This window comes from Gekko japonicus, unplaced genomic scaffold, assembly GCF_001447785.1.
Source record: "Gekko japonicus isolate JY-2015 unplaced genomic scaffold, Gekko_japonicus_V1.1 scaffold513, whole genome shotgun sequence".
NCBI classification, from domain to species: domain Eukaryota; kingdom Metazoa; phylum Chordata; class Lepidosauria; order Squamata; family Gekkonidae; genus Gekko; species Gekko japonicus.
The window spans coordinates 489,653-500,027 of NW_015171519.1; the positions used below are offsets into that span (position 1 = coordinate 489,653).

Consider the following 10,375-nt stretch of genomic DNA (forward strand, 5'->3'; position numbering starts at 1 on the left):
AGAAGAAGAAGAAGAAGAAGAAGAAGAAGAAGAAGAAGAAGAAGAAGAAGAAGAAGAAGAAGAAGAAGAAGAGGAGATTGGATTTATACCCCGCCCTTCACTTGGGAGTCTCAGAGCGGCTTAAGAACTCCTTTCCCTTCCCCTCCCCACAACAGACACCCTGTGAGGTGGGTGGGGCTGAGAGAACTCTGACACAAACTGCTCTTTTTCAAGGACAGCTGTGCCAGAGCTTGTGACTGACCCAAGGTCACATCAGCAGGTGCAAGTGGAGGAGTGGGGAATCAAACCCGGTTCTCCCAGATTAGAGTCCGCACACTTAACCACTACACCAAACTGAAGAAGAGTTGGATTTATACCCTGCCCTTCACTTGGCGTTTCAGAGCAGTTTACAATCTCCTTTCCCTTCCCCTCCCCACAACAGACACCCTGTGTGGTAGGTGGGGCTGAGAGAGCTCTCTCGAGAACTGCCCTCGAGAGAACTGCAACTGACCCAAGAAGAAGAGTTGGATTTCTACCCCGCCCTTCACTCGGAGTCTCAGAGTGGCTGACAATCTCCTTCTCTCCCCACAACAGACACCCTGGGAGTTAGGTGAGGCTGAGAGAGCTCTTTTGAGGACTGCTCTGGAGAGAATAGCTGAGAGAACTTGTGACTGACCCAAGGGTCACCCAGCTGGCTTCGTGTGGAGGAGGAGTGGGGAATCAAACTTGGTTCTCCAGATTACAGCCCGCCGCTCTTAACCACTACCCCAAACAGAATCCCATACTACCTGGAACTTATGGGGGCTCCCTTCTGCAGACACAATGGGGTTGCCAACTTCCATGCGGGGGGTGGGGGTGGGAGATGGAGATTGCCTGGAATTACGTCTGATTTCCAAACTACCTAGATGGCTTATTTATTTAGAAGAAGAAGAAGAAGAAGAGATTGGATTTATACCTGGCCCTTCGCTACCCAAAGGTGTCTCAGAGTGGCTTACAAACTCCTTTCCCTTCCCCTCCCCACAACAGACACCCTGTGAGGCAGGTGGGGCTGAGAGAACTCTTGACAGAAACGGCTCTTTTTCAAGAACAGCTCTGACAGAACTATGGCTTGCCCAAGGTCATCCAGCCAGGTGCAAGTGGAGGAGTGGGGAATCAAACCCGGTTCTCCCAGATTAGAGTCCGCACAGTTAACCACGACACCAAACTGGCTCTCTTTATTATTTTATTATTAATTTATCCCACCTCCCCTGGAGAAAACGGCCGTTTCAGAAAGGTCGAGTCTATGGCATTATACACTACCGAGGTCCCTCCCCTCCCCAAGGCCCACCCTCCCCAGGCTCCGCCCTCAAATCTCCAGGTATTTCCAAACTCAGAGCTGACAGCCCTAATGATGTAGTAAACGTTCCTCTGTGGTAGAGAGCTCACACAACCACTGCTTTCAAAACTGAGCGGGAAATCAAGGAGCTTACAGGGAAAAGTCTGTCCCACCAATCAAAGGAGCTCGTCTGTCAGGCACAAGGGAGAGGGCCTTTTCAATGGCGGCCCCACGATTATAGAACAAGCTCCTCAGGGAGATGTGCCCAGCCTCTTCACTGTCGAGCTTTAGGAGGCAGCTGAAGACGGGTTTATTTAGGCCTGCCTTTGAGTGATTTTTGTTTTTATTTATGGGAGTTTTTAAGGTGGCCTTCGACGTGTCTTTCAGAGCTACGGTTTTGTTTGCGTGGTAAGCGGTCTTGAGTCCCACAGGGCAGAAAGGCGGCTGACAGTTTTTAAAAATAAATAAATAGATTGTAATAGTTGTATAATAAAATTATACACCAGAAGTGTAAAGAAATAAATTGCCAAACAACAAGTAATAATAATCGAAAGAAAATTATTTGGGGGGCAACGGGGTGTGTGTGTAAGAAAAATAAAAGATATATGAAGTGTATATTTTCCCCCCATGTTTATTTTTCATAATTTCAGTTTAATTAAAAACATTTCATTATCTTCGATTACACAAATTTTTAAAGTCAATGCATCAGGCTACATGTCTCATATCATTTATTAACTCCTTCCACTTTTATTTTTCTTATTTTATTTTTACACGTTTTATCCAGTTATAAACCCTGAACCATTCTTTTGTTTTGTATTTTTTGGTCTTTATCCTGCAGTATTAAACTCAAATTATCCATTTGCGCTAACTCAAGGAGTTTAGTTATTAGATCCTCTTTCGAGGGAGTTTTATCCGTTTTCCAACTCTTAGCCAATAGTATTCTCGCAGCTGTTATGATATAGACTAATAAATATAAAAAAGATGTATGAAGTGTATATTGACATATTTTCGGAACGTAGAATCAAGTTTTTGGGAACGTTCCCAAGTGGATTATAAAGATAGGACAATAGATATAATGTAAATCAACCCAATTTTGGGAATATTGTAGGTATCTTTGATAAATAAGTGTAAATGTTATTCCTTCCTTTGTTATGACGTTATGTATAAACTTGTATTATGGGAATTAAAAGAAAATGAAATATTAAAATAAGTAAATAAATAAAAAATATATTCCCTGCCCATCTGAGTGACTTGCAAACGTCAAGTCTTCAAACATCTAACTAGCGGTGGGTGAAAACCTTCGCATACGCTATGTATCAAAGCAGTTTACCACCTAGGGGTCATCGAACTGCGTCAGACCCCCTTGGTTGGGACCTGGCGGGTGAGGGACAGAGGTACTCCCTGACCCGATTTGGTGGGTGACCAGACAGGGCTGGACCTTTCTGGAACCGATTGGCTATTCAGTCTCCTGACAGGACGGTATTAGACCATCAGAATACCAGCTGTCTGGCAAATTCACCTCTTCCTGCTAAGTGACTGACCCCATGTCACCCTTCCGGACAGGTGGATTTGTGGGTGGACAGCAGATCTCTGTAGCTTCCCTGCTGCCCGCCCCGTACCAACTTGAGAGGATCCATATTGCGGAAGCCCCAAAGGGGCCACGGGAGAGAATCCACGGCATCGTAAGCCGTTTGGCAGGTCAACGATAAAATCCGGCCTTCGTGGCCAGGCAGCCAGTCAGGGAGCCTACTTTGGTCTACGAGCTCCCTCTTGAGGTCAAGAAGGGAACTAGGCTTTCTTGCAGGTGTTTTGGCCATTTCTACACCTCAGTTCTTAACGGAAAACAACAGGCCCGGATAGTCACTGCTTTCCTCAAGGGATCCTGGGAATTGTAGTTTTGTGAAGCCACGACCCACACATCGCATAAACTGAGGCGATAGCAGAATTTGTGATTGTATCACAGCAGGTTGTGGGCAGAGCTTTCGCCATTGTTTCTTTCTTTTTGAATAGCTCCCTGAGGGAAATGAGCCACCCAGGGCTTCGTTTTCATGGCCCAGGTCATTGCCAATCACCATTTTGGGGTCAGGAAGCAATTTTTCTCCAGGCTGGTTTGGCTGGGGATCCTAGAGGGTTTTTTGCCATCTTCTGGGCATGGAGCAGGGGTCACTGGGTGTGTGTGTGTGGGGCGAGGCAGTTGTGAATTCCCTGCCTTGTGCAGGGGGTTGGACTAGATGACCCTGGAGGTCTCTTCCAACTCTATGATTCTAGCCCATCAGGGAGCAAGGTTTAGCACGGTCCTCTCTTTGATGCGCTAGCTGACCAAATGTAGGGAGATTTTTAGGGGGGGGGGAGACATTAAAAAACAAAACAGAAGCAATGTTCCCTCTAAGCTGTGGAGTCTTGTGAGCAAAAATTCTACTTTGTGAGCTATTGACATTAAGGTTGTGAGCGAGCGATTTGGCTACTGTGTAAATTAGTCTGCCCTGGAGCCCTCCTTCCTGAGCCAAGACAAAAATGTGTGAGCCGGAGGCTAAAAAAAATGTGAGCTAGCTCACACTAGCTCAGCTTAGAGGGAACACTGGAAGTAACCCACTCCAAAAATTCTACTCCAGCCTACCACCTCAGTGAGCCTCATTCCATAAAACAGTGTTGTTGCCTGCTGAGAAGTAGAGACTCTCATCCGAAGCATTCTTGGCACCCCCGTGAAACTACAATGCCCAGGTTTCCTTTGGGGTGGCATTCCCAAGATCCTTTGTTGTTGTTCCACCAGTTAGGGGCCAGGGCAGAAAAGGCCCTGGCGCTGGTTGAGGACAGCTGGACCTCTCTCGGGCCGGGGACCACTAGGAGGTTCTTCTCTCCCGAGCGTAAAGCTATTCTGGGGGTACATCAGGAGAGGTGGTCCCGAAGGTACATGGGTCCCAGATCGTTAAGGGCTTTAAAGGGCCTTCGGGAAATGCACCGAAGCATTGTGCTTCAATGTCCATTGTGTTTTAACGTCTATTAGCGGTGGCTCAAGTGGTTAAGAGGCTGAACTGCAGGCTGTGGAAGGTCGGTAGTTCAGCAGTTCGAGACCCGAGTGTACCGCATGACAGAGTGAGCTCCCGTCTCTAGTTCCAGCTCCTGCCAACCTAGCAGTTCGAAAGCAAGAAACTGCAAGTAGATAAATAGGTACCACTTCGGTGGGAAGGTAACAGCGTTCCGTGCACCTTGGTGTTTAGTCATGCCGGCCACATGACCACGGAAACGTCTTCGGACAGCGCTGGCTCTTCGGCTTTGAAACGGAGATGAGCACCGCAACCCTAGAGTCGGATTCGACTGGCTTTCGAGCAAGGGAACCTTTACCTTTTCCTATCATTTTGAATTGTTCAAATTTTGAATTTTATTGATTGCATTGTTTTATGATGTCCCCCGCCCTGAGACTGCTCGCGGTATGGGCGGGCTACAAACAAATAGTAGATAAATAAATAATGCCACGGAGAAGGGCCCCCTAGACGGCCTTCTCTCGCTACGGCCAGTGGGACCCCGTTTTAGGTTTGTGTGCAGAAGAATCCAGGAGAAAGGGGGACCCTGGCGCATGTGTGGAAGAGGGCAGCCGCGGCTATCACACAAAAACAAAAAAAGAGCAAATTCAGGCAAAAACAACCCCCCCCCCAAAGAAAATATACCTACAAAACGGAAGTCCTGAGCGGGGCTGGCCAGGCGGGGAAGCTAGAGTTCCTGGCTGCCGAAGTTTTTGTTTGTGGCCATGTACATCTGAGTCTCGAAGGCACGGACCTCCTCCAGGGACATGTCTGTAAGACGCAGAGACGCTCTCAGTCCTCAGCCAGAGAAGGGACAGGCGGCAGAAAGGACGGCAACGGCAACCGGCGCCCACAGATCACCGATGAGCCGCCGATAATGCAAAGCAGCGCTCACGTGGGGTTCCGGAACCTGCGGCGGCTGCGCGGGCCAGGCGTCAAGGTGCCAAAGGGCCGACAGAGGCCCGTTCTGCATCTCGCATTTGCTCCGCTGTTTTACCAAACCCACAATGGAACACAGATCCAGTTGGCCAGCCGTTGTTGGTCTGAAGCAGCACAACAAATTTAGAGTCCGGCGGCACCTCGAAGACCAACAAAGGTTGATTCAAGGTGCAAGCTTTCGTGTGCAAAGCACACTTTATCAAATACCTTTGATATTTACCAAACTTTACTGGCCCAGATATTTTCTTTGTTGCCCAAAACATGTAGTTGTGAAAGAAAGGTTCCTGAGGAAATGGCTATTAAAATTTTCTCCCTTTTCCGAATCTACAAAGTTGAGACTTCTGCTGAGTATTCTATGCAATAATTGTATAATAGATGTGCCAGGGCTCTTTTTGTAGAAAAAGCCCAGCAGGAACTCATTAGCATAATAGGCCACACCCAACAGCAGAAACTCATTAGCATATTAGGCCACACCCTGACAGCACCGCTCATTAGCACATTAGGCCACACCCCCATGTTGCCAGAAGTGTGCTCACCCAGCCACACCCACCTTTCCCTTCTTATTCTGTTTACCTTGTTTGTTGTCAAAACCCAGGGCCTTTTTTTGTAGCAGGAACTCCTTTGCATGTTAGGCCACACACCCCTAATGTAGCCAATCCTAATTAGTCTCTGCTGTTGGGTGTGGCCTATTATGCTAATGAGTTCTTGCTGGGCGTGGCCAACTCAGGAGCCAGCCGGAACTCCGTTCCTGCCCAAAAATAGCCCTGGATGTGGCGCATTTCTGTTATACTGTCTTTTTAAATGTTTAAGACCTTTTAAAAAGTTTAAAATTAACTCTGATAGTGTATGGCCTATAGGCTTTTGAACCTAATAAACGGAAACTGATCAGACTGGATCAAATGCACTTTGATAAAGTGTGTGCATGCACACAAAAGCTTATACCCAGGGGAACAGAAAAAGATGCGGCTGAAAACCACCTTCTAATACCCCGGGGCCGATGCCGTACTGACTGCAGAGCAATGTTCCCTCTAAGCTGTGGAGCCCTGTGAGCAAAAATTCTACTTTGTGAGCTGCTGGCATTAAAGTTGTGAGCGGGTGATTTGGCTACTGCATAAATTAGTCTGCTCTGGAGCCCTCCTTCCTGAGCTAAGACAAAAATGTGTGGCGGTCGGGACACTGCCATAAAATCCGACAATCAATCAATCAACGTGAAAGTGGCATGCGATGCAGAGGTGGAGTTTCTGTTCCAACGTGGGTTTGGTGAAACAGCGGCGCGAGTGCTAGATGCAGAATGGGCCACAGTGGCCCTGCGCATGCAATGGCGAAAAAAGGGTTTCCCACTTCTTGTCGGAAAACCCTAATTCCAACCGACAGGAGGAGAGTTTTGGGGCAGAAGGCCAAACGCTACACTCTAGAATCGATGATCCATCATCGACTTGAGGTGTGGGGGGAAAGGATACCACGTACTCAGCTCCCCCACCCCACCCACCCACAGACTATTCCTGGTTGACCATACCCAGAACAGGGACTCATACAGAGTCGCGGCAAGCGGCCTCTTCCGAGGACTGGTAATTCCCTCGCTATCGGTAAACCTTTCAGGGCACGGAAGTTAAGTGGCCCTTGATTTTAATTGAAGCAAAGAGGGGAACGTGTAGCCTCGGGTCTCGGAATTTAGAGAAAAATAGCCCTCTGTCTTCTTTCGCTGCCGCGCAGCCCGAGACGGTTGCCATGGCGACAGATAAAGAGCAGCGTCAATTACTTAAAAGGCAACAGCGTCTTGGTCTCCCCATCTTCGGTCCTCCCCCCTTTCTGGAGGGGAGCCGCTGGAGTAGCCATACCTCCGCAAGGAGAGGGCGTCCGCACCTTTAAGAGGAACCGTTTCGCGCCCCCCCAACAGTTACTCATGGCTTATGTTCTCTGCTTCTGGAGACTATCTGGCCCATTTGGGAACAGGACCTCGCCAATTGACCACTGAAATCTTTCACGTTTTCCTAACCGTGTGCATCAAAAGGGAACTGGGCTTTAGGTATGGCCCGATGCAGAGGCACGAAGAATCAGAAGAATGTTAGTGTCATTACGCAGGAGAGGAGGAGGTGAGAAAAAGCAAGACATCCAAACCATCTTGAAAGGCACCTTCTGTGAGCGTCCCACCCCCAGCAGGATGTACGGACAGCTACTTCCGCTAACGTCAGCAAACTGGCTGGGAAGGGTGCAAGCTCTTTGGGCCCCGATAGCGAGGAGAAAAGACGTGTCCGGAAGAACACAGCCAAAGCAACAGGTTGGCCAACCCCAAACAGGGACTCGTGCAGAGACACAGCAAGGGCCCTCTTCCAAAGACTGGCAATTCTTATGCTAAATGTAAACCTTTCAGGGCATAAAAGTTAAGTGGCGGCCTCCCATTGCTCAGCAGAAATCCTCTCTGTCTTTTTTTGCCCAGGGGCCCTTACGTTCCAAATACCTTTCCAGTATCCGGATCCCCTCGCTCCAGGTGGCAGGCAAGGTCTAACATCCCATCCAGCTAATACAAGGCAGAGAAACGGTTAAAACTGGACTGTGATGTTCTGCCAGTCTGGGGAACGGCTAGCTCGGGGTGTGTGGTAGGCCCGATCCCTTTGGCAAAGCTTCTCTAGAGGATGATACAAGCTTCTGGATCGCGCTGAGGCCTGATTCACACATGCAGGACAACGAGGTCGGAACAAAGTGGTCGAATGGACGGGCTATACCACTTCTGACTTTAAGTGGGGGGGGGAGGTCACAGAGGTTCAGCCTTTTGGGGTGCCCTCCCCCCCCATGTGAAATAATTCCCCGAGAAGCAAGCAAAGAGAAAGGGAGAGAAGATTCCCCTTCTGCTTTTCTGGTTGCGCGAAATTTGTTCCGTTTTTCGTGCAAAGGAATATTCAACGCTCGAATCCACCCTCCTGTACTCCGCAGTAAGGCAACCCACTGTTAAATGCTCCCCTATGAACTTCAGGTAAGTAAAATCAGCCAGAATGGTTCTAGCCAATCCGCTTCTCCGCCCTACCACCTTCCTCCTCGCAGGGAGGGTTTTTGTTCCTAAGAAGAGGTGCGTGCAAAAATGTGATTCGCCCACGGGTAGCGGTGAACTATCTTGCCACTAATCCGGCCGGGATCAGGTGCAAAAGACCCACGAGATCAGCCACACCTCAGCAGTTAAACTATGCACACGTGCACCCCGGCAGGATTGGACCAGACAGACGTCGCTGCAACGGCGCTGCCAAAGAACAGGAGACAGAGGAGGAACAGTGTGGTGTGGTGGTTAGAGTCAGACTACGAACTGGGAGACCCGGGTTCGAATCCCGGCTCAGACGACTTCGGGTCTTTCTCAGCTCAGCCTGCCTCATGGGGGTTTGTTGTGGAAAAGGGAACGGAAATAAAAATGTGATGGGAAGACAGAGAGGCTCAGAAAGAACCACAGAGCTGAAAGGCAGAGAAACAGTGACTTGCCTGGGGGGGGGGGGGGGGGGGGGAGAGTTAGTGGTGTTAGCAAATTAGGACCGGACATCTTCAGTCTGAATTTTTCTTTCCCTTTCCCTCGGTTAACCCGATCTAATCCCTTTACTCCCCTTTCAACTTGGGAAGAAACGGGCTCTAAAACGAAGGGAATATAACTTTCCCAAGAAGCTAGAGAGAGGAATAAATCGGCTCCAAGCAGCTGGGGAGTTGGGATGCTAACCTGCGGCCCCTGGAGGCAGGGATGGGGGACAGATATTTCAGATGCTAGGCCCAAAATGGCCATGACAGCCCCCCCCCCAATCAGGACCCTTCGACAGAAGAGACAGTCCCTCCTCTAAGAACACCCAGTGACCACAGGTTGCTTTGTTTTTGATGTGAAACCTGGGGGGACCGGATTTGGCCAGGTCTCCGTTCCAGAAATGGATCCATCAGCAGTTTCCTAGATCCAGAGCGATCACCATTCTGGTTCCAGGAAAAACTGATAAGATTCTGAAACCGCATTTCTGTCGGTGCGCTGCTGCGGAGCCACAGGGAACCGACCTGAGAATGCTGGCCAAAGATCTAGACCGGGGGTCCCCAACTGTATCGAGCCTGTGGGCTCCTTTGGGATTTTGCCACTACAAAATGCCCACTAGAGGAGGCACACGGCCAGCCACAAAACAGCCGCAGGAGCTTACCTGCAGTCATACAGTCAAGACCTTCGAGCTGCAGCGGCAGCGTCTGAGAAAGCAACGTTTACAAAAAAATTGCACAGCCAATCGAATCTCCAATGGCCAATTGGAAAACTTGCTGGGCAAAAGCCCCGCCTACCTTCAAAAGACACTCGGGGGGGCGCCAGGGTGCCCACGGGCACCCTGTTGGGGAACTCCGATCTAGATACCTTTTAACCAGTCTTGTCGTAGCCTGTTAATTCAGCACACACTTAGAAGTGGAGGGCTCGAATCTGACATAATGATTTTGAATGCTACGAATTTCGGGTAATGAACCAGGGCCTCGGGGGGGAGGGATCATCCCAAATGACGGCTATCGCAAAACATGATCACACCGACAGAAACTACGTCAATTTGTGGGGAAGACATTGGAAAGTGGCAGGGACCCTGAAGGTCCCAGTGGGAGAGAAGGGTGACTCAGGAATGTGGCAGAAAGATGGCTTTCTGCTGGGCTGATGCGCTGTCTCTACCCCTTTTACTCACATGCAAGCAGGAACATGCCAATGGGCTTACTCACCACACCACTCGTCCACCCAGGCGAAAGCTTGCCGGTGCCCGATCAGCAGAATGTCCCGGATGACCTGCAGAGCAAAATTCCATCACGTTTCAGAATGTATCTCAGTACTTTGTCATCACTGGATGACATGCCCGTAGCTACGGTGGGGCTTTTGGGGGCTCTGCCCCCTTGCTTGTTACCGGAATGGTTGCTTAGGCTGGCAGAAGTGATTAACTTGCAGCAGCTGAGAACTGTCATAGAAAGTGGCTGGCAGCTTGCAATTTAGAGATCTTTCCTGGTAAGAGCTTTCCATTGGCAAAATGGTTAAGAACACCTATGTAGCAGAGACAGCTTGAGAAGACTCAGAGAAAGAGACTGCCTCGAAGCTCTCTTCAACTTCCACCCTGCTGCTATGCTTCTAGAGACTCTGCTAATCAGGAAT

The 10,375-nt window shown here is 49.4% G+C and overlaps 1 protein-coding gene across 1 annotated transcript in view; it reads right to left on the reverse strand.

Moving 5' to 3' along the window:
- The window catches only part of LOC107117313 (cytoplasmic phosphatidylinositol transfer protein 1-like), a 63,372-nt gene that overhangs the window by 973 nt on the left and 52,024 nt on the right, over window positions 1–10,375 (reverse strand). The window contains exons 12-13 of the mRNA XM_015419408.1: window positions 9,955–10,018; window positions 4,964–5,085 (exon numbers count right to left, since the gene is read on the reverse strand). Of these exons, the coding sequence (XP_015274894.1) occupies window positions 5,003–5,085; window positions 9,955–10,018 (147 nt within the window). The 3' untranslated portion in view covers window positions 4,964–5,002. The remainder of the gene's footprint in view (window positions 1–4,963; window positions 5,086–9,954; window positions 10,019–10,375) is intronic.